The sequence below is a fragment of the Cervus elaphus genome, chromosome 20, assembly GCF_910594005.1.
Source record: "Cervus elaphus chromosome 20, mCerEla1.1, whole genome shotgun sequence".
In the NCBI taxonomy this organism is placed as follows: Eukaryota; Metazoa; Chordata; class Mammalia; order Artiodactyla; family Cervidae; genus Cervus; species Cervus elaphus.
This window is the reverse complement of record NC_057834.1, coordinates 132000285-132025123: the sequence shown is the minus strand read 5'-3', so window position 1 is coordinate 132025123 and position 24839 is coordinate 132000285. Positions and strand designations below refer to the sequence as shown.

Sequence of the window (24839 nt, the reverse complement as noted above, 5' to 3'; positions counted from 1 at the left end):
TCTAAATTTAGGAGAAGAAGCCATTTTCTCCCTTGTCCTATTACAGCCTCTCAAAAGCTAAGAGGCTCTCAGCATATATTAAGACTTCTTAAAAGACCATTAGCTTCCGCATTTAATTGTCCACAAGGTGGGGATACTTAATCAAAAACAAAACTAGAAAAAATGGAAAGACAAAGATGCTGATTACAAAGCAGGGTTCTTCCAAGACTCGACACAGGAGGGAAAAGGGCCAAGGAGGGCCAGATTCCAGGGGCTTCTTACCCGGCGTGCTCTACGGTTTCAAGTCCAGACTTGGCCAGCCTAGGTGGTGTCTGCCTCTCACTCTGGCCCTCTGATCTGCTGCTCCCCAGGTCCCCGAAAACCAGGTTGGCATCAAACGCCCATAATTCTAGGAAGACTGAGCAGACTCTCCCTGGTGCCAAGTTGGCCTCTTTGCACCAGACTGCCCCTTATTTCTGGTTTCCCATTGTCCCCCACCCTAAGCGATTCCCTCCCCAGGGACAGAATGAACAAGACAACCGTAATTGCAGAATTAAGACTTTGTCTATGAAGCAGTGGTCCACGTTAAGGTCCATGAACGAAGGTCAAGTTCTCTTGGGCATTCACTCATGGTCTGGAGTAGTGCACTGCTCTGGCAGAACCGTGGTCTAGGAGCAGCTGATCCAGGAGGGTGGGTGGTGGGGAAGAGGATGCCTCTCAGGGGGGTCAGCCCCACTGGGACTGAGCCCCCACAAGCTCTGGGGTACTGGGGTCTGGGCTTCTGCCCCAGAACTCCCACAGTCTTGGTGGGGAAAGAGGACCAAGCCCCATGGAACCAGTAAAGAAAATGTAGTCATGGTGAGGTCCAGTGTCTGATAGAGTTGTCTGCTGCTGGCTCAAGAGAAGCAAGAGAACCAGGAGAAAAGAGAGACCAGGTGAGCAGGAGACAGCAGGGAAGATGTCCTGGACGAGACGGACCAGGAGGAAAATTAAAGAGAGGAGGTTGAGGCACACGAGGGAGAATGAGGGGCCCAGCCTAAAGGGAAGGTGAGCCCCAGACCAACAAGCCCCCAGACCCTGGGCTCTGTCTAGTCCCCAAACACCACCATCAGACACTCGTGTTTATCCCCCTGCTGCCAGGGAGGGAGTTACCCAACCCATCAGGTCCACAGCTGGGAGGGGGTGAAGACAGGAGTTTCATGCTTCTCTGACACCAAAGCTTATGCTGTTTCCAAAAGAGCTCACTCGCTGGGTAAAATGGCAGAGGGGGTGGTGTGGACGGGGCTGTGGGGCTGTGACGGCACCTGTCTGTGTCATGAGTGGGACAGGCACCTGGAAGGATGAACCCACCACATGATCCCCAAAGTAGAACGCTACGCTAATGGGCCCAGTGAAGAAATGGTTAATATCAGGTGGAAATCACGCTCGCTGCCAACACTGAAGGAGCACTGCCTCTCTGCTCACGACCACCCTGGGAGGGGGCTCCCCTTCTTAATTGCACTTTACAGATGGAGCAATTGAGGCACAGAGAAGACAAGTCACTGGCCCCCCTGGGTGACTCAGCGGGTAAGTTTCAGGGAGAAGATACGAGGCAGCCTGATGAGAGTCAGGGCTCTGGAGGCTATTAGGGAGACTCTAGCCTAGTTAAAAGGTCATTCATTCATTCATTCATTCAGTGATTCATCAGCCAGTGTTGATCAAGCACTTAGTGGGTGTCAAACCATAAGCCAGCTGTGGAGATGCAAGGCCGAGGAAGGTTCCCTAACCCCACAGAGCTTACCAACCAGCAAGAGCAAGGCCAACACTCACTCGAGGAGCTCAGCCTTTACATGTGCATTTTATTATCTCCCCATTTTTTTTTTTTCAGCTGAAAAAAATATATCAGAGGGAAAAGGCAACTTGCCATGATTCCAGCCCAGGTCCTTCTGACCTGAAGGCCCCCACCTTGATGGCAGACCCTCTGCCACAGGCTCTTTGCTCCTGATGGTCTCCCTTCCCCCTCCGCCAGCCCGTCAGCTCTGGGGCTGTGCTCCCTTTAAGGCCCCATTCTTCGGGCTCCTTACCTTCCCTCTTGCTGGCTGGGGTGCTCGGAGTTGGGTCTGGGGACTGGGTATGGAGAGATCCCTTAGGTCTCACCCTCTGTCCATCACGTGAGATGAACGGAGGAAGCTTTCTGGCTCCCAGAAGGAAGGGGCCAGAGCCCCTGCCTCCTTGGACACCATCACTGCCTTCAAGGAGTCTATGGGAGACGCACTTTTCATCTGTTGCCCACAAGTACTTATCAAGGGCCTGTTCTGTGCCAGGCATTATGCTTGGTGCACAAGTCTGACATAATTCCTGCCCTCAAGAAGCTTTGTGTGTTCCATAACTGAAGCTGGGTAGACCAGATGGCTGATCTCTTTTTTTTTTCCTGACTTGTCTGTTCCTAGTCTCCTGGAGATTGACTGCAAGAATATCAAGGCAGTGTTTAACAGGGGCACCAAGGCCAAGCCTGGGAGATGTCCCAGGGAACTGGGGGAAATTAGCGTGTGGAGGCAGAAAGAGTGGCAGGCATTTTGAAAGACACGCAGACTCACAGCACTGCCAGCACTGCTTCAGGCTGATGGCGCTCCCTGGGTGGGAGCTGTGAGCAGGGCTCCTAACAGCTGTGATATTGAGACCATTCCCAGTTGAAAGAAGAGGTGTTTTTTGATGCCTGACAATCTAGATCCAGTGTTTCTCCAGTTTAATCTGTGGTTATAACTCAAATTCTGTGCAATATTGTTTTATAGACACTTGGCCATTTCAGGGTGAGGGTGAGAGGGTGGTCCCAGTCCTGGGAGAGAAGGACCACCGTGGTTCGGGCTGCTCTGTCCCCCTCTTCAGCATCTCCGGCTGACAGCTCCGTCCCCCGCCCCCTGGTCCCCAGCCCGCCGGCAGGCACGCACCTTCGCACCGTAACACCGCGCTGTTCCAGACCACACTGCCCTCCTTCAGGACACAGGTGATGGTCTCCGAGCCCTGAGTCCCGAGGAAGCCTTCATCGCAGAGAAAAGAGATGGAGCTGCCCAGCTGGAGGCTGTCACCGAACCGCTTGCCATTCACGGGGACTCCAGGATCGGGGCACTCATTATGTCGGAAGGCTGTGCGGAGGAAGGTCAAGGATGTGATTAGACAGAGCTGGTGTGCAGATGGACTCCCCCAAAAGAAGCTTCATTATGAAGGTCAACCCTAGATCTCCCCTGCTTCCCCAAGAGCCCGGCATGCTGCAGGGAGAGCTGCCTGCCCTAGACCACAATGGGTGTAAAGCAGGTCTTGTTGAACTTGATGTCCTTCCTTCCTGAGCACCTAGTCTAACTTCATTCTAAAGCACATTTATAGGTCAGGCAGCCGGCTGTTTGTCCTGTCAGCTCATCAACATCAAATATCGATTCCATTAAATAGGTATTATTACTCCACTTTACAGATGAAGAAACTGAGGCTCAGCATGGTAAAGGAGTAGGTCTGTGTCCTCAATGTCGAATCCATTCTGTGTCCCTAACTTCAGAGAGTTAGGGGATCACTTATGTTGCAGGTGAGCTGGACTCTAAGTCCTGTGACAGTAATAGACATGGAGTACCATAGAGCAGTGCCGTGGGGTCGACCCTGCCTGAAGCCATTCCCTTCACTTTCTTGCCTCAGGCCGCCTCTCACTCTGCCCATGTGGTTGATCATACAGTTGGTGGGTGGAGAGGAAAGAGTCAGAATGCTTGTGGGTTTAATCGAGTTCTCCCTCTTATTAGTTACATGGTTCTGGGCAACTGATGTCATCTTTCTGAGCCTCTGTTTCCTGACCTGTGAAATCAAGGTCACACTTCACTGGTCGGGTCATTCTGAGATAGCAAGAACATGAAAGTTGATTTGAATTTGCAAGTGGAGAGTGCTGGGTGCAGCACATGACAGTTGGGGAGTCCTCTTTAAGTCTGGGTTCCCTTCTTTCTTTCTGTTCCCCACCTTCCTTCATCAGGGGTGCCCAGTTCTCATAGTCAAGTCTGAGGCTACATCCTATTTGCATCCTGGCTGTTTTAAGGACAGTGGCTTTCCAGTGAAGACCAGGCTCCACAGCTGCATGGGCATGGGCTGTTTTAAAGAACTCAGTGAGGAGCCCTCTGAGATTCCCTAGTGACTGAAACACTTGCACAGTCAGAAACAGAAGCAGCCGCGGAAGTTGTCAGATCATCTAGCTGGAGGCAAACCTGGCGATCCTTCCTACTGAGGCTGGGCTGCAGGAGCATCTGACATGGAGACAACCATGAGATCCCTGCTGAGCCCCGATGCAGTCCCCCTTCCCTCTGAAATGCAATTTAAGTCAACCTAGACTTCTGTCTCCCAAACTTTGCTTATTAGGGACTATGACCATGAGCTTGCCCTGACATTTAGAAAAAAGAGCTGGGGAGAAAAGTGGTGCTTGGGGCCCATAAGTCCAGGCATTTGTCTACTCAAACCCTATCAGTCTCTCTCTCTCTCACACACACACGTACACACTGCATAGGGATATGGAGCTATCTCCAATGTCTTGGAGCAAACGCTCTAAGTCAAAGATTTAAGTACTGCCCAGTTTTACCTGTGTCCTGTTTCAATCTCAGCTTCCTGGCAGGTGAAAGGGGATGGATCTTAACCTAGGAAGCTGATGTCGTGGGTCTGAGAGAGATGCCGGCAGGATGCTCACAGAGTAGGTGCTCAGTAAACAGCAGTTACTATCATCAGCGTTCAAAACACTCCACGTGGAAAAAGGGTCAGTTTACTCTAAGGAGCTCTGGGGGTGGAAGCGGGATCTCTGAGCCTTGTTACAGGGACGAGGATTTCATGTCAGCATGAAGGGAAGCCCCAAGAGCTCTCCAGCTGTGGAGAGTGCTGTCTCGGGGTGGGGAGCTTCCTGACACTGGGCACATTCCAACCCTGCCCGGATGATCGTCGGTTGGGACGTGGCCAAGGAGACACGCATTTTGCGGGGGATACTATACTAGTTCCCGAACACTTGCCCATGACTGTGGTTGCACTAGCTGCAACAGAATCATCTCAGAAGCCTGTGAAAAATGTAGATTCTAGGGCCTCATTCCTTAGACATTTTGACTCAGCAGGGCTAGAATGGGGCCAAGATTTGGTCCCTCGGACAGTAAGGAAATCAAACCAGTCCATCCTAAACGAAATCAACCCTGAATATTCATTGGACGGACTGATGTTGAAGCTGAAACTCAAACACTTTGGCCACCTGATGCGAAGAGCTGACTCACTGGAAAAACACCCTCATGCTGCAAAAGGCTGAGGATAGGAGGAGAAGGGGACGACAGGATGAGATGGTTGGACAGCATCACCAACTCAATGGACATGAGTTTGAGCAAACTCTGGGAAATAGTGAAGGACAGGGAAGCCTGGCCTGCTGCGGTCCATAGGGTCACAAAGAGTCAGACACAACTTAGCAACTGAAAAACAACAGTCCAACTCTTATCTGTGTAAATGCGCAGGAAATTATCTGATGTTTGTAACAGTGTTCATCTCTGGGTGAGGGGGATCTGAGGTGGAGGTCAGCACTTCTTCCTTGAACTGGCCTGTTTTTGACTATTGAAATATTGGATGTGTATCACTTTTACACGGTGGAGGAATATTAGAGAGGAATGCGGGGTGAGAGTTTGATCCTCAGGTTAGGTTTGCTGCTTTCTGCCTCTTACTCCCAAGAACTCAGCATTTGCTTCTCTCCTGGAAAGTGGGGACCTACTAGGATTTGGTTTTCCTTGGAGACTATGAGATTCTTTTTTTCCCCCCGGTCCTCCATCAGTGTACCCACACTGCTTTGAACCTGTAGGGTCCTTGGTCCTCCCCATCCTGGATAAGCAGGCTTCCCCGGGACAGCTCTTACCCATCTTCTAACTCCCACCAAGGGGAGGAAAGGTCATTTAGCCATTCATGAATCTTTCCATTCAATAAACATTTACTGATACTCATGACCTACCAGACCCCACAGTGGGCAGAGTGGAGAGAGAGTGAAATAATATGTATCCCCATCTTTCCAGAGCTCATGATCTCATGGGAAAGTGGGGATGAGGACAGATGGTCTGAAGCCTGTGCTGCTGCGCTAGACTGTGAGGACTGGGGAAGACAGGACTGGGCTGTTTCTTCCTGCTCACAGGTGATGGGAAGAAGAGTGCCCTGGGGGAGGCACCCCTGGGAAGATGGACTGTTTTCAATCCAGTCCAGTGTCCCGAGGAAAGTGTTGAGGGAAATACCAGAGAAGCATTCTTGCTTCGGTGATCCCTTGGAATCTGGGGTCTCCAAAGACCCCCACTTGGCACCTATGGTCTTCAGCTCAGCTAGACCCTGGGGACAGGTGGGACAAGGAAGCAAGACCTCTATGGCAAGGATGGGAGTGGGGCTGGGTGGAGATAAGTTCTATTAGGAAGTGCCAAAGGGACCAGCTCTGGGTGTGCTGTGCGCCTGGGCAGGGCTTGACTTGGGGACTTGCATTTCATAAGCAACCTCTGGGAAAGGATCTGGTTAACTGCTCAGGGGGACCCAGCTTCAGCCCCATCTGACAATATTCCGTTGGCCAAGTTCATCGGGTCTGTGGCTGATCCTACCCCGCTCAGCGCCTCTTACTACCTTTGGCAGCTTGCTGTTTCCCGCGTCCAAGCTTCTGCCTTCACCCCTACCCTCTCTACAACCCCCTGAGACACAGAAATGACAAGAATCATTGCTTCAGTTTGCCTCTAGAGAAGGGGCCCAGGGTTAAAACCAGAGGTGACAACTTTGGGACTGTGGCCGAGAGGGGCCAGGAGGAAATGCCCCCAAAGTGGGCTCAAATGAGTCTCAGAGCCAAACAGAAACACTGCTCCAGACCCTTGTTTCTGATTTGACTGTGGGGATAAGAATTGGCAAAGCAAAGTGTGAGCGGCCTCATGGGGGATACGTGAAGTCGGCAGCAAGGAGGCGTCCGAGGACTTGGAGGAGCACAGTAGAGAGGCGTCAGTAACCAGGGGAGGACGGTGGGGGCTTGCTCCCCCTGGGGCCCTTCCGGCTTCTAGCTGGGCCTTCTACAAGAGGGAGGGTGGGGAGGAGAAATGGGGCCCCAGGCTCCTTTCACATTACATGGCACATCTATTAGAAATAAAGGCTCAAAAGTACGTGAAGCCACAAAAAAGAGTGCCTTCTGCTTTTCCTGTCATGCTGGTGCCCCATGCCTGGCTCTGCAGTCCTTGGAACTGGTCCACTCACATCACCACTGCAATGGACATCCCCAGAGGGATGGTGGGTGGGGGCCGCAGGGCAGACTCACTGGTAAAGGTGATGTTGAAGCCTCTCTTCCCCGTGGAGTGGTCAGTCTGGAACTCGAGACGGGCCACGTGGCCACTGCTGGTGATGGAGGAGGGGAGCTGGTTCCCCGAGAAGGTGCCCAGGACGGGGGCCTCAGCCGTGGCCCCATCCTTGATGACCAGGAAGTCAAACTGAGGCTCCACGTCGATGTCATTGAAGGCCAAGTGGATGCGGCTCTCGGGCCGGGCGAGGATGAGCCAGACACAGTGGAGGTGGTTGCCGTAGTCCTCTGGGTAGTTGGGCGATAGGACGACCCCAGAGGGGCTGGTGAAGTTGAAGAAGCAGGAAACTGCAAGAGAAGAGCCGTGGAGGTCAGTGAGTGTCCCTGGAACTGTGCCCGGGCCACCGAGGGCAGGCAGAGGGGCATGTCCTTAGTCTAAAAGCAATAGAGAGAAAAGGTGACCAGAGGGTTGGGCTGGACTGGCTGGGCTCTGAGCTCTAGGCAGGAGACATGCTGGGTTCCATGCTGCGTGCAGTGCTGGGAAGGGTCCCTCTGACACATTGTGGGCAAGGAGGAGTTGGTCTCCTCCTGGCCTTCTTGTCCTTGCGGTGAGCCCATCCCAGGAGTGTCTGCCTGCTCTCAGTTCCTTGTGTTGGGGAAAAACCACCATTTAAGCTTAAGTGGAGTCCCAGTGCCTGGTTCCTCTTAGCTGGTGGTGATCCCCTGAGGGGTAACTAGGGTGGAGACAGGGCCGCTCCCTTTCTGTCCTGTAAACATTCTCGGTGGGGAAATGACTGTGCCCTGGGGATTCTGGCAACTGGGAAGCTACAAAACTATGCTAAGAAGGTGCCCGGTAGGCGCCATCTTTCAGAGACCAGAGCTTTGGAAGAAACTGGCAGAGAGAGGGAAGAGCACCTTATCTTGAAGCCCCACCTACTTTCCAAGGATCGACTCTTCTGAAAATCTTGATTTTAAACCCTTGTCATGCCCGTAACTAACAGACTCTGAGAGTAAGTCTGAGGCAAAGGAAAGTGTTATAAATAGAATAACAAATATGAAATGAATATTAAAAAGGAAAATAATAGCATGAAAAAAATATTGCAACAAATATGCCAGAGAGCAACTCTCAATACTGAATTAGAGCTTTTGTAATTTGTGTAAGAACATCACCAAGATGAGCAAAGAATATGCTCAGAGGATTCATATGAGAGAAAATAGAATTAATGTGAAAACGCAGTCCATTTCCCTAGAGGGGAAAAATGAACAACTCATATTGCTGAGGCTTCATGGAAACTCATATGTATTTCTTGTCAGTTGCACAGTAAAGTTGATATAGTTCTTCTGGAAGGGAGTGAATGAACTCTTATCAACAGCCACAAAACTATTCAAATATTCTGACTCCGTAATCTCCAGGAATTAATTCAAAGGAAAAGGAGCCACATGGACAAAGATGTTTACAGTGACATAATTTTATTATAGAGGAAAAACTGTGAACAACCTATATGTCAGCCCAATAATGTGAGGTAAATTATAGCCTTTAATGTGGTGCGGTTTGAATGCAATCATTAAAGTGATAAATATGATCCTGTAGAAGGAATAATGTTAAACATTTTAAAGTCAAACAGTACATCATAAAATTATATGTACACCTTGGATTATAGCTAATAAATATTTACATATATATGGGAAAAGACTGGACATGAGCCCCCAGATAAAAACTGTATTAGGGTGAAAGGTTTGGGGGTGATATTTTTCACTGTGAAAGCAATATTTGATTTTTCTGATTGCAAAAATGATATAGGGTCATTGAAACACTTTTTAACATATAAAGTGTAAAGAAGGTAAAAACTAATATAGACAAACATTTAAATGCCTTTATAACATTTATCGTGATGTTGGATATTAATAACATTGAAATTAAAGTATGATATTTGACTTATTAATTATAATGAAGTGAAAGTGAAAAATAATATTAAAATCATGTTTGCAAAAAAAAAAAACCAAAAAAACCCCACAAAACAAAGGAACTGGTGATTCCTTCTGCTGAGTTTCTCCTTCCTTTCCCTGACTCTACCCACCTTTCCCTTTTCTGCACTGGGTGTTACTTTTCCAACCTGCTACTCAAAGCCCTCCCACCAAATTTAGCAAAGTGAAACAGGTCCCTGGGACACATTCAGTCTCATGCTTGTAATCTCTGTATTTTATAGGTATGGAAAGTTTGAGCCAAGGGGACAGAAGGCCATAACCCCACTTAAAGATAAAAGACCCTGCAGCTCACAGAGGTTAGGTGACTCGCTAGGCTCACACGGCCAGTAGATGGTAGCAGTAAGTTCCAATCCATGCAAATCCTTGCTGGTTCAAATCCACCTGACTCCAGGGGCCAAGCCCTTAGCTACCCAGCAACACTGCCTCCCAGTATGAGAACAGTATTGCTCACAAATCTAACAGATGAGTCCTTGGGGGTATTCTTAGAATCTGCTAATGATCTGTTGACCCCAAGCATTATATCAGCCCTGAACTGGAAGCTCTAGGCTGGACACAGATGTCCCCCAACACAGCTATCCCATCCACAGCTTTGTGGCAGTCCAGCTGGGAGCATAATACAAATAATGAGGACTATGAAACCAACGGAGCCCACTACCTGAAGACAGACGGTAAAAGCCACATGGCTTGCCTACTAGTAGAACAACATCAAGGTAGACCAAAAGGAAAGAAAAGCTCTACAATTTCAGAGGCACTGAAAGCATGAGAACACATGGATTTGCTGCAGAGAATTTAACTAATGCCTGCTGAGTCCCCACCCCAACTCCATCACTCTATCACATATTTTCTTTATACCCTTTATCCAGAGTTGCCAAGTTGTAAATCTCCAGGGGCACCATTTTGAGCACCTATATATGGTAGCTCTTCCTATCACTCTTTAAAATTATCTTGTTCACTAGTTTCTTGATGGTTTGTCCTTCCCTCTCCCCAACACACACATATGTACTCCACGAGTGCAGAAATCTTGTCTGTTTGATTCCTCCGAATCCCCATGGCTGCCACAATGGCTGGTACATTATCGGTGCTCAATCAATATTTGCTGAATGAATCAATGAGTATTTAATGGTCGACATCATCTAAAAATGGGCTTCCTAGGTGGCTCAGTGGTAAAGAATCCACCTGCCAAGCAGGAGATGCAGGTTTGATCCCTGTATTGGGAAAATCCCCTGGAGAAGAAAATGGCAACCTACTTCAGTATTCTTGCCTGGGAAATTCCATTGACAGAGGAGCCTGGTGGGCTACAAGTCCATGGAGTCACAGAGTCAGACGACTGAGTAACTAAACCTTCTGAAAAGATGGTGATGTGTGTATATATGCCTCATATCCTGATCCTGTTCCAAGTCCCAACCAAAAGAACTGACCAAATTCTGTAGAGCGGACACCTGTGTCAGCTCTGGAGACAAGGAAAAAATACTACGCCATGATCCTCATTGCATATGTCTAACATTGCAAATGTCTAACATTTCTGTTAGACACAGTACAGATCTGTTCCTAAATAATTTAGAGTAGAAAAGGGTATGACCAAGCCAAATTGTTAAACAGCAAAGACAACAGAAACTGCTTCCAGTGTCAAAGACCTTGAAAAAGTATATTATCCATATAACATTAAAAAAAAAAAACACTTGAAGATGTTTTCTACCCAACCAAGAGATGAATCTAAATGCAGAACTCAAGTATGGGAAAGTTATGGTTAATAAAAAATGAAAAAAAAAATTGGCAATAAGCAAATAAACCATATAGTAAATAATCAAAATAATTGCTATAAACATAGAAAACAGAATGCAAGTGTAACAAATATTTGTTGGAAGAGAACATAAAAGATATTATTCCTGCCCAAACCCCAGGGTAAAGTAATGCAGATTATTCTGATGTAAAGTATAAAGTTTGAAGCAAGGCGATATGCTAATTTTCTCATTTTGCAAGTTCTGTTATATGGTTTCTGTGGTTAATTAGAGAAATATAGGTTACAGCGTGTCTTTAAAGATGTTAAGTGTAATTAGTAATAGACTATAAAGTAGCTTATCTTCAAAATTACCAAAGGGGAAAAAGCAAAGCAGTCAATTTAGCAAAAAAAATGGAATTCAAAGGAAACAACAAGGAATCATAAAGAGTAAAAATGTAAAGTAAGATGCTAAAAAAGGGGGGAAAAGGCAAAATATCATTTATGAAAATAAAAGTATACAGGTTAATCTACCTTAGAAAAATATAACCCTCATTTTGGGAAAAGATACACTTTAAAGAGACTCAGAATAGTCAAAAATAAGGAAAAGGGCCAAGATAGCTCAGACTTCGGATTAGAAGAGTGTTACAATCTACCAATGCTCAGGCCCCAGGGAATCCTGTTTATTTGGTGGTATGCACCCAGTGTAACACAGGTTCCAAAAGCTCCCTGGGTAATCCTAAGGTGCAGCCAGGGTTTGAGAACTACTGGTGAAGGAAAATGCAAAGTATAAAAAATTAGTTTTAATGGTAGTATAGACCCTTGGGTGTTATAATATCACAACAGACTCTTAATGATCCCCCTTTTTTTTTCAGGCCAAGAGACCCCTGAATAGCTATCAAAACATGTTCTTTTGCACCTAGAGAGACAGAGATGATAAACTGACAAACAGAGGTGACCAATAGAAGAGAAACTTGGTCCTGTAACGGTCAGTCTTCTATCCCAAGGGAAACTCAGACTTGTTGCAATGAAGTCAGGAAAAAGGAGTGCGCAGTGTTCAACAAAGCTCTAATCTCTCTCACTCTGGAAAATTAGGTCTATATGTTACATCAGAAGGTTTCTCTTGGAGAATTTACTTCTCAGTGTCCCAAATGAGGATAAAGAAACATGGTGATTGGATCTCATTACTGTCAATCACCCAGGTAAAGGAGGGACATGAAGTGTCTTCTCCCCTTGGAAGCAGTTACCAGGTTGTGCTCAAGAATCCTGACCTTGAATAAGCCTTTAAAGTGTTTGGACTTTTGAAAAATAATAAAGGTGGAAAACTCATTACCAAGTGGATGCATCATTTCTATGCTTAATATTGGATTATTATTTAATAGGATCTTGACGAAGAGAAGTTTTGCTGAAAAACGCTCTTTTACTGTCTTTTCTTTCGGTGTTGTCACTGCTAGTTTCAGCGCTTTCAAAATGATAATTCAATTCCTAGAGACCCAATGAGGCAAGACAAAAGCGAAAATCCAAAGATGACATTTAAAAAATGGATGATGTTCATATTCCAAAATGAAGATATGACAGTTATGATACATTTGGCCCAAAGCACTGAAACAGACAAAATGAACTATTTTAGAAAATATAAGAGTTGGATAAAAAATACTAACCTGATGTCAAAAGTAAATAAAGATAAAAGAGATCTATAGAATACTACGAGTGGGTATATGCTGTATGAAACTTTGTAACCTGCAAACAAGGACCAGAATCTTCTTCACAATTGCCCATGGAATGTTACAGAAACAGACTCTATATTGGGCTACAAAGAACTCTCTGTAAGTGCCTCTATAGAGCAAAAACTGTTAGGACACATTTTCTATTCACAGAGCAAATAAACCAGAAATCAGTAATAAAAGACTAAAGAAAAATCTATAAAATCCTTTCCTAAGTAAGTTCTTGAGTTCAAAGAGGAAACAAAGGCTATCAGTCAATACAGATTACTTACAATAATGATATGATACTAGGCCAAAGCTGTGTTTAAGGGAAAATTAATAGCCTTATTCATTATTAAATAAAAAAGAAATAAGTGAAATGAACACTCAAACTAAAAACATAACAGAGAATAGCCAAACAAGATTAAGGAGAGAAGGGAGAACAAATGAAGATAAAAGCAGAGAAAAGTGAACTGAAGAGACTGGTAAAAGAAAAACTTCTCATTGGGGTACTCAAGAAATAAAGAGAGAAGATATATATACACAGAGACAGGATAATAAAATTAAGGAGATATGCCAATTATAAAAGGGTAGTATGTACAACAAACTAATAAAATTGAAATATTCACAAAATGCAGAATTCCCTAGGAAATTTTAAATTACAAAAATTGTGTAATTTTTGGGGAGACTGAAAAATATTTAGGGAGTAGGTAGTTTTAGGCCAAGAACTTTTAAATGTTAACCAAGCTGTAGTAGCCATGCTATTTAATTAATCTTGATACAAATAGTCCATAAGATAGTATGTGATATACACGTTCACACTCAGCCACTCACACATCAATACATCCACAGTGCAAACATAATCCTATATGTAAAGTGCTATCAAATCAAATTCAGCCCTAAAACACTAAACAAACATGAGCTATAATCAACAAGTCTTTATTGATAGGCAGAAAAGAAAACTAAAAAATGAGACAAACTTTTTTCCTGGGTGACAAGTTCATATTGTTAAGATAAAGTGTTAGCCGCTCAGTAGTGTCTGACTCTTTGTGACCCCATGGACTGTAGCCTGCCAGGCTCCTCTGCTAATGGGATTCTCCAAGCAAGAATACTGGAGCGGGTTGCCATTCCCTTCTCCAGAGGATCTTCCCAACCCAGGGATCGAACCCAGGTCTCCTGCACTGCAGGCAGACTCTTTACCATCTGAGCCACCAGGGAAACCATGTTAAGATAAAAATTATCTTCAAATCATTGTATAAATGTAGCATAATTCCAGGCAAAATTTAATGCAATTCCAGGCAAGATCCACATTAAATTTTTTTCTGGAGTGATCAATCTGTTGGAATAAATAGGTAAAAAGATCCAATCACTCCTTGAGAGAGAAAAGGAAAAAATAGCATATGAGGTGCTAGCTAGCATTCCAAGACGTCATATGTCTTGACCCACCAAGCCTCACAGCGGCCCTTTAAGATGAATATTATTATTATCCCCATTTTGGAGATGTAGAAGCCAAGTCTGGGTGTTCAAGTGACCTGCCCACCGTCACAAGGCATGTAAGTGATGTAGCTGGGCTGTAAACTCAGGAAAGCTCGTTCTAGAGCCCAAGCTTTCAGCCATAATACCTACTTTTTCCACTGGCAGGGAGGTTTGTCAACTCAGATATTGAAACATACTATAAAGCTTTAATAACAACATCTGTATTGTTATCAAAAGAGAAATCGGTAAGAACCAAAAAAAAAGAAACTTCAGAAATGGACACAGACATCCAAAAATGTAGTATATGATAAAGGAGACTTTTTTAATTAGCAGGGTAAATGTTGCTTGATTAATAAGGGAGTCTTGGACAAATGGCTAACCAGTTGTGGAAAAAATAAATCCACATTTCACTCAGTATATAACAGAAATACCAGAAGAAAATATAAGGAATATTTGCATAATCTCAGACATGGGGCAGGAGTTTCTTAGCATTACACTAAAGTTAGGAAATAGTATTTTAACTTACAGAAATGAAACCTTTTTGGATTTCAAAAATCACCGGGCTGCCCAGGTGGTACAGTGGTAAAGAATCTGCCTGCCAAGGCAGGAGACACAGGAGACAAGAGTTCAATCCCTAGGTTGGGAAGAGCCCCTCAGAGAAGGAGATGGGAACTCACTCCAGTATTCTTGCCTGGAGAATTCTATGGACAGATGAGTTTGGAGGGCTAGTCCATGGACTCACAAAAGTTTAACAGTGAGGACCAAATGACAATCTCTTTAACAAGTGGTGCGGGAAAACTGGTCAACCACTTGTAAAAGAATGAAACTAGAACACTTTCTAACACCATACACAAAAATAAAATCAAAATGGATTAAAGATCTAAACATAAGACCAGGAACTATGAAACTCCTAGAGGAAAACATAGGCAAAACTTTCTCTGATATAGATCACAGCAGTATCCTCTATGACCCTCCTCCCAGAGTAATGGAAATAAAAGCAAAAATAAACAAATGGGACCTAATGAAACTTAAAAGCTTTGCAAAATGGAGGAAACTATAAGCAAGGTGAAAAGACAGCCCTCAGAATGGGAGAAAATAATAGCAAACGAAGCAACTGACAAAGAATTAATATCAAAAACATACAAGTAGCTCCTGCAGCTCAATTACAGAAAAATAAACGACCCAATCAAAAAATGGGCCAAAGAACTAAACAGACATTTCTTCACAGAAGACATACAGATGGCTAACAAACACCTGAAAAGATGCTCAACATCACTCATTATCAGAGAAATGCAAATCAAAACCACAATGAGGTACCATCTCATGCCGGTCAGAATGGCTGCCATCCAAAAGTCTACAAACAGTAAGTGCTGGAGAGGGAACCTCTTACACTGTTGGTGGGAATGCAAACTAGTCCAGCCACTATGGAGAACAGTGTGAAGATTCCTTAAAAAACTGAAAATGGAACTGCCACATGACCCAGCAATCCCACTGCTGGGCATACACATGGAGGAAACCAGAATTGAAAGAGACATGTGCACCCCAATGTTCATCACAGCACTGTTTACAATAGCCAGGACATGGAAGCAACCTAGATGCCCATCAGCAGATGAATGGATAAGAAAGCTGTGGTACATATACACAATGGAGTATTACTCAGCCATTAAAAAGAATACATTTGAATCAGTTCTAATGAGATGGGTGAAACTGGAGCCCATTATACAGAGTGAAGTAAGTCAGAAAGAAAAACACCAATATAGTATACTAATGCATATATATGGAATTTAGAAAGATGGCAATGATGACCCTATATGTGAGACAGCAAAAGAGACACAGATGTATAGAACAGTCTTTTGGGCTCTGTGGGAGAAGGCGAGGGTGGGGTGATTTGAGAGAATAGCCTTGAAACATGTATATTATCAATTGTGAAACAGATCACCAGTCCAGGTTCGATGCATGAGACAGGGCACTCAGGGCTGGTGCACTGGGATGACCCTGGGGGATGGGATGGGGAGGGAGGGGGGAGGGGGGTTCAGGATGGGGAACACATGTACACCCATGGCTGATTCATGTCAATGTATGGCAAAAACCACTACAATATTGTAAAGAAATTAGCCTCTAATTAAAATAAATAAATTAAAATAAATAAATAAATAAGAAAAAAAGGGAAATATTTGCAAGTGAGTATAATAAAATATTTACTATGTTTAACATATGAGTGAGTGAAGTCGCTCAGTTGTGACCAACTCCTCGTGACTCCATGGACTGTAGCCTACCAGGCTCCTCCATTCATGGAATTTTCCAGGCAAGAGTACTGGAGTGGGTTTCCATTTCCTTCTCCAGGGGATCTTCTTGACCCAGCAACAGAACCTGGGTCTCCCACATTGCAGGCAGACACTTTACCATCTGAGCCACCAGGGAAGTCCTAACATATGAAGAACTACTAATACAATTCAACAAAAAGATAAATACTCAGAATAGAATTATAAGCTAAGGAAATTAAGAGACAAGGTTATCAAGTTGGCAAAGAAAAAACAGACAGGTGGGAGGGGGGTTCAGGATGGGGAACACATGTACACCCGTGGCGGATTCACGTCAATGTACGGCAAAACCACTACAATATTGTAAAGTAATTAGCCTTCAATTAAAATAAATAAATTTATATTAAAACCAAAGGGTTCGCACACTGCAACTACGACTTGTGTCAGTTAAATAAATAACTGAAATAAATAAATATATATATATTTTTTTAAGAAGAGGATGGATTACAAGAGGCATAGATTCCTGAGATGGCGGGAGGTGAGGGCCAATCAATAGCAAAAATTTTGAAACAGTGACTCATCATGAAAGTGATATGGTGGGTCATAGATGCTGAAATAAAAGAAAAAAGGAAAAAACAAAAGGAAGAGAATGGAAAATACCTGAGTGCATTACAGGGTTAATGGTAAATACTGTTTGTGAATCTGTTTCAATTATGTCCCAGTGTGTGTGTGTATGTGTGCGTGTTTGAGTGTGTGCTATACTGCATTTCTTACTGTTGGTTTAAAGGTGCTTAAAGCATCTTTAAAGGTCCCTGATCTAGGTCCCTCATCTAAAGCCTAAATGGGAAGTATAAGCTACAGGCACATTGGTTTTTGATGGTAGAGAGGACCGAGCATCTCTGTGTAAGAGGTGGGAAGATGAGAGGAAGGATGGAGATGGGATGGTGATGAGCTGAAGGCTTGGTGTCTTTGAAATTTGGATGTTGAGCATGTTGCCTGCCAGGCGGGAGACAAGATGATCATTCTCCAGAGTAAGGTGAGGAGGTGGGCTGTTCCCAGGATGGAGGCGGGTGGAGAAGGCTTGGCAGAGCTTCCACGGGGAAGAAAAGAACAGTCTGACTTGAGAAACACAGATGGATGCTGGGCACTGTGCAGGCTTCACCGAGACTAGTGACCATGAACGCGCAGCAGTGCCAATCTGCCTGGTTGGGCGATTTCCTCCAGCAGAGCTCACCCAAGCAGTAGAGGCCCAGTTAGACTGTTCTTGCTTCACTATCCATCTCTGGACCAGTAAACTGAGGCATCCCTGCTGATGAACGCTAGAGCTGAGCAGGAGGCAGGGGCTTCACAAACACACTAGTGAATTCCTTTCACCTCCTTCTGCTCAGAAGCTCAGGGTACGGTAGTTTTCATCAGAGTCATTTTAACATCTCTGGCACTGGAGCTGGTGAAAATTATTAACTTCCTTTGGCTCTAGGAAGCTGGGCGAGGTCTTCAAGGTCACACACATGAGGCTGAAACTGGCTACCCAGCTGGGCTCATGCTTATCACAAACAAGATGAAGTTAATGCTTGGTTTTCTCTTTGAGAAGAATACTGAGAATACCTTCCCATGTGAGCGTGCATGAGTGTGTGCGTGTTGAGTTGTTTTAGTCGTGTCTGACTCTTTGCGACACTATGGACCGTAGCCCACCAGGCTCCTCTGTTCATGGGATTCTCCAGGCAAGAATACTGGAGTGGGTTGCCATGTCCTCCTTCAAGGGATCTTCCTGACCCAGAGATTGAACCTACACTGGCAAATGGATACTTTACCACTAGAGCCACTGGTCAGCTCCTTAGAAACTCATACATACACCTTCCAAAAGGAGCATCAGACATAAAGGGATGACGCTGCCCACGTATTTACTGAGCATGAAACATGCCCCCTTCGGTTAATATTTGACATAAAGCCATGAATTGTCTTAAGTTTTTGCATTTCTTTGTTTTTTCCCATCCCCACCTCCTAGGCAGGCAGGAGCAGCGGCCCCCTGCACTAGGTGAGTAGGGCCTTTGACAGAGCTGAGCCCTCCCTTGTTCCTGAAATGTTTCCCCTCTCTCTCCGATCACACCCACCCCAGGCTTTCCACTCCAGCTCTGACAGCCCCTTTGCATGACCTTGGAATGTCCTTACCAAGCTGGCATATTCACTGGGCATCCGCTGTGTGACAAAGACTAATCTAGACATGCTGGTTGTGGGGCGGGTAACAAACCAGAGAGATCGGCAAGTCCTCAGCCTCAAGAAGTTTGCATTCTAAACGGTAAGAAAGAACATAAGATGGAATGGGAGGAAGAGTGAATGGGAGGGGGGATAACTTGCTTTCAAGACGGGGTCAGGGATGGCCCGTCTGAGGCCTCTGAGAAGTGGCCTGATGATACCGGGTCAGCAGGCCTAAGGAAAGATTGCTCCAGATGGAGGAAATTGCAAGTGCAAAGGCCCTGAGGTGGGCACAGACTTGGTGAATGTGAGGGAGTGAAGGGAGGCCAACAGAGCAGAAGCAGGGGAACCACGGAGCCAGGAACACGAGACGAGCTGCAGAGGATGACGGATCTTTCAGACCCAAGAGGAGGAGTCTGGGTTTTATTAGAGCAAATTAAACTAAATATGGCCCAAACTGAACTCCTGGTCTTCTTTTCCCAGTCTGGTTTTCCTAGAACCTTGCGTCTGGAACATTCCCTGGCATCAGGGAGTGATTCAGGCCTGCCCAGTTATGGGCTTTCCCTTGGCCCCATCTCACTCCGCAGCACCTTCCTCATCCCCTTGCCTCCTAAACGACACTGGTAGCCCAGACCCGCCTGTGTATTCAGACTTGGTGTGTAACTATCTGATAGACTTCTCTACTGAAGATCCCACCAGCACCTCAAATGCATGTGCAGAACTGATCTCTTTATCTGTTTTCCTAAGCCTCCTTCATTCCTTATCACCATGAATGACAATACCCAGTTGCCTAAGGAAAATATATCAACCCCTTTTCCCTTGCTCCCAAATCCAGTCTAACTAACTTCTGCTGATTCTATCTCTTCAGTGTCTCTTGTACTTGTCACATCCTCATCACACCCTATTAAGGGAAGGTCTTCTTCCTACTGCAATAGCCTACCTGGTTTTCTGTCTTTAAATTTTATTCTTTTTGAATCCATCCTACATATTGGCTCCAGAATGGATTTTTGTAAATCACAAATTCTCATGATCTTTCATCTTTGCTTGGAACTCTTGAAAGACTCCCTGTTGCACTGAGGATAAAGCCTGAACTTCTCTAAAGGGCACAAAAAGACCCTCAAAGACCAAAGGCCCTTGCCAACCTCTTTTATCTTTATTTTCCCACCTCCCACTGTCCATGACATTCCAATCATATTGGACCACTGCAGTCCTGCAAATGTGCAAGTCTAACACCAGGTCCTGCTCTGGCTATGTTTTTCTTTCTAGAGTGTTCTCTCCTCCTGTCCATCTGGAAAACTCTGTTAAGCATATTTTCTATAGAGTGGTGTGGGTTCCCTCCTCCAATTTATCCTAGGTAGCTGCAGCCATAGAGTCTGTATGCCAGGATCATTCTGCTCAGTGCCCATTGGGGTCCAAATGTTTGAGTCCCCCCAAATTTGTACACTGAAATCCTAATGCCCATGGGTGATGGAAATAGCAAGCAAGGCCTTTGGGAGCTACTTAAATAGTGAGGATGGTGCTCTCATGAATGGATGGGGTCAATGCTTTATAAAAGAGGCTCCAGAGAGATCTCTGGTCCCCTTCTGTCATGCAAGAATATAAGGAGAAGACTGAGCCTGCAGCAGGGCCAGGAGGAGGACCCTGGCACCCTGGTCTCAGAATTCCAGCTTCCAGAACTGTGAGCAATAAATTTTGTGGTTTATAAGCTACCCAGTCTGTGGTATTTTATTTTAGCAGTCTGAATGGAAAGGCAGTACCCACGCCAACCTTGACGATAAGCCCACTGGCCTGAGAGCTGTAGAATGAAACCGCATGTTAGAGGAGGCTCTGGGTAGCCGGGTGTCCTCCAAACCAAAGCCTCTCTTATCCTTACCATTTTGGCTTTGTCTCTATAATAACACCAATGCTAACATGATTAGTAATAACTATAATAAAATAGGAAACCAGTACTTACCAAATATTTGCTATTTGATTGGTACTGTAGATACAATAGTGAACAAGACATATACTGTTTTAAGAAATGTATAGTGTAGTGAGGGTAAGGCAGTCAACAGGTTAAAAAAGCACAGCTTACTGTGTTCGAGCATATTCCCTGCCATTACCCTGCTGCCTTTTAGGCAGAGCCCTCTTGCCCACTCCATTGACTTTGGCCTGGTGACTTTGCCCCATGGAAGGTGAGAGGGCATGACATAGGGATGTCCAAGCAGACACCCGCAGAACGAGAGGCTATGTAGGGTTCCCCTGAGCCCTGCGGAGCTGCACCTGACCTACAGGCCCCATGGGATGCAAGCGAGAAATAAATCTGCGCAGGATACAAGTGAGAAATCAATATTTGTTGTTGCCATTTGTTGAGATTTTTGCACAGTTGATGCCATAGCAAAAGTTGACTCGTACACTTAGGAAAAGGGATATGGAGAAATGGGAAAGTGAAGGATGGCTCTTCTGGACAGGGTAGTCAGAGAAAGCCTCTCTGATGAGGTGAGAGTGGTGATAAGGATCCAGCTTCCTGAGGAGCATTCCAGCACAGTGAATCTCAAGTCAAAGGCACTGAGGTGGGAAAGAGTTTAGAGTACCTAAAAGTCTGATAGAGGGCCAGTGTGTCTGGGAAGGGTAAGAGAGGGGAAGGGGCATGGATGATGGGAGAAGGAGGGAGTCCATCTCTGCACTTCTTAGATCTTTGGCTCAGAGATCACCCTCGACATCCAAAGTGCTCAGCTGAGGCTCCAGGCCTTTCTTGGCATGACATCTATTGGGTTGTGGTTGGGGAGATCACAGAACATAATGCCCCAACTGGGACACTTTTGAGAATGAAAGATGGGACCACTTAAAAATTACCTTAGGGGAAACAATACCATTCACCATTGCAACAAAAAGAATAAAATACTTGGGAGTACATCTACCTAAAGAAACAAAAGACCTATACATAGAAAACTATAAAACACTGATGAAAGAAATCAAAGAGGACACAAACAGATGGAGAAACATACCGTGTTCATGGATTGGAAGAATCAATATTGTCAAAATGGCTATTCTACCCAAAGCAATCTATAGATTCAATGCAATCCCTATCAAGCTACCAATGGTATTTTTCACAGAACTAGACCAAATAATTTCACAATTTGTATGGAAATACAAAAAACCTCGAATAGCCAAAGTAATCTTGAGAAAGAAGAATGGAACTGGAGGAATCAACCTGCCTGACTTCAGACTCTACTACAAAGCCACAGTCATCAAGACAGTATGGTACTGGCACAAAGACAGAAATATAGACCAATGGAACAGAATAGAAAGCCCAGAGATAAATCCACAAACCTATGGACACCTTATCTTTGACAAAGGAGGCAAGGATATACAATGGAAAAAAGACAACCTCTTCAACAAGTGGTGCTGGGAAAACTGGTCAACCACTTGTAAAAGAATGAAACTAGAACACTTTCTAACACCATACACAAAAATAAACTCAAAATGGATTAAAGATCTAAATGTAAGACCAGAAACTATAAAACTCCTAGAGGAGAACATAGGCAAAACACTCTCCGACACGAATCACAGCAGGATCCTCTATGACCCACCTCCCAGAATATTGGAAATAAAAGCAAAAATAAACAAATGGGACCTAATGAAACTTAAAAGCTTTTGCACAACAAAGGAAACTATAAGCAAGGTGACAGCCCTCAGATTGGGAGAAAATAATAGCAAATGAAGAAACAGACAAAGGATTCATCTCAAAAATATACAAGCAACTCCTGCAGCTCAATTCGAGAAAAATAAATGACCCAATTAAAAAATGGGCCAAAGAACTAAACAGACATTTCTCCAAAGAAGACATACAGATGGCTAACAAACACATGAAAAGATGCTCCACATCACTCATTATCAGAGAAATGCAAATCAAAACCACAATGAGGTACCATTACACGCCAGTCAGGATGGCTGCTTTCCAAAAGTCTACAAGCAATAAATGCTGGAGAGGGTGTGGAGAAAAGGGAACCCTCTTACACTGTTGGTGGGAATGCAAACTAGTACAGCCACTATGGAAAACAGTGTGGAGATTTCTTAAAAAACTGGAAATAGAACTGCCATATGACCCAGCAATCCCACTCTTGGGCATACACACTGAGGAAACCAGATCTGAAAGAGACACGTGCACCCCAATGTTCATCGCAGCACTATTTATAATGGCCAGGACATGGAAGCAGCCTGGATGCCCATCAGCAGATGAATGGATAAGGAAGCTGTGGTACATATACACCATGGAATATTACTCAGCTGTTAAAAAGAATTCATTTGAATCAGTTCTAATGAGATGGATGAAACTGGAGCCCATTATACAGAGTGAAGTAAGCCAGAAAGATAAAGAACATTACAGCATACTAACACATATATATGGAATTTAGAAAGACGGTAATGATAACCCTATATGCAAAACAGAAAAAGAGACACAGATGTACAGAACAGTCTTTTGGACTCTGTGGGAGAAGGTGAGGGTGGGATGTTTCGAGAGAACAGCATGTATATTATCTATGGTGAAACAGATCACCAGCCCAGGTGGGATGCATGAGACAGGTGCTCGGGCCAGGTGCACTGGGAGGACCCAGGGGAATCGGGTGGGGGGGGGGAGGTGGGAGGGGGGATCGGGATGGGGAATACATGTAACTCCATGGCTGATTCATGTCAATGTATGACAAAACCCACTGCAATGTTTCAAAGTAATTAGCCTCCAACTAATAAAAATAATTGAAAAAAAAAATTACCTTAGGACAGAAGATGTAAACTGGGATAGTCCCAAGCAAATATGGCTGGATGATCATCCCCACACGTGGTCTTTTACTTTCCTTCCACAAAAGTATCTTTTATCCTGAGTAAGTAGTTCCTCATTCACAGTCCAGTCCCCTTCTGGAACAAAATCTTAAACCAAAACTCACCGGGAGGCTCTGACAATTGCTAAATTCTTGTGTCCTGAGATTGGACCCTGACTGTAGCCCCTTAGAGGCTGGCTAGGTTCTTGGTATAAAGTGATTGCTTATTAGCACCAGGCCAACCTGTGGGAATTCCCTGCTGCCTGAAACTATCCTGAGTCGTGATTGACTTCTGCCACACCTGAGGAAGAATGCCCACTCAAACCACTCCTGGAGCTTACCCTGGGCTTAGACCCTCTTTAGACCTGCTCAGCAGAGAAGGCAATGGCACCCCATTCCAGTACTCTTGCCTGGAAAATCCCATGGATGGAGGAGCCTGGTAGGCTGCAGTCCATGGGGTCGCTAAGAGTCGGACACGACTGAGCGGCTTCACTTTCACCTTTCACTTTCATGCATTGGAGAGGGAAATGGCAACCCACTCCAGTGTTCTTGCCTGGAGAATCCCAGGGACGGTGGAGCCTGGTGGGCTGCCGCCTATGGGGTCGCATGGAGTTGGACATGACTGAAGCGACTTAGCAGCAGCAGCAGACCTGCTCAGAGGTCCCTGCCAAGGCCAGGTTCTGAGCTGGGGTCTCATCCTGAGCTGATGACTGGGATCTCCTGTCACCAGCAGGCAGGACAGCTCTGGTCCTTCATGGGACAAAGTGTGAGGACAGTCCCTGCCCTGTACTCCTGGGAAGGAGCTGACTCTGCACTCCCCGGGCTCAGCTTTTACCCTGAAAACAGACCATAAATTCTTCGGAAAGTATATGTAGTCAGATCAAGTCACTGGGCCCCCCAATTTGGGTTTGTCTGGTGTTCTGGAGGGGGGGATGTTTCTGTACCTCACTTTCTACTTCCACATGCAAAATTAGACTAACCACTCTGAAATCACACTGTGGTTGTGAAGATGCATTACAATGAAGCTTCTGAAGACAGGGAGTGCAGTCCCGAGCCTGGGCACCTGGGTACTATACTATATACATTAATCTTTGCTGAATTGGAAACAAGGGACATGTCTCAGTGCTCCTGCTGGAGGCCACATCTCCACAAAGGCCTCTGCTCAGCGTACCTCTGAGTCTCAACCAGCCTGCAGGGGCAAGAGCGGGGTCTCCCCACCTCTCCCCAGCATAGCCCACTCCTCAACCAGGAAGGCTCCAGACCAAAAAGTTTGCACTCTGATCCTCAGTACCTCTTCTCCATGGATGAGTGGGTGATTCTGACCAGACTCCTCCCGTGGAGGGATGACGGCCTGGCTGCTAACTAAGACTCTGTGTTCCACCTTCTCTGGGAAGACCGACTTAGGCAAGGAGACGTGTTCTATCAACTGCACGGAGGTGCCCGGGGCTGGATGGTGCT

The 24839-nt window shown here is 45.3% G+C and overlaps 1 protein-coding gene across 2 annotated transcripts in view; it reads right to left on the bottom strand.

Annotated features, from left to right (window-relative positions):
* CSMD2 (CUB and Sushi multiple domains 2) overlaps positions 1 to 24839 on the bottom strand; it is a 684323-nt gene that overhangs the window by 230648 nt on the left and 428836 nt on the right. For both annotated transcript variants that reach the window (XM_043878199.1, XM_043878200.1), the window contains exons 14-15: positions 7268 to 7594; positions 2907 to 3101 (exon numbers count right to left, since the gene is read on the bottom strand). In XM_043878199.1, coding sequence (XP_043734134.1) covers positions 2907 to 3101; positions 7268 to 7594 — 522 coding nt within the window. The remainder of the gene's footprint in view (positions 1 to 2906; positions 3102 to 7267; positions 7595 to 24839) is intronic.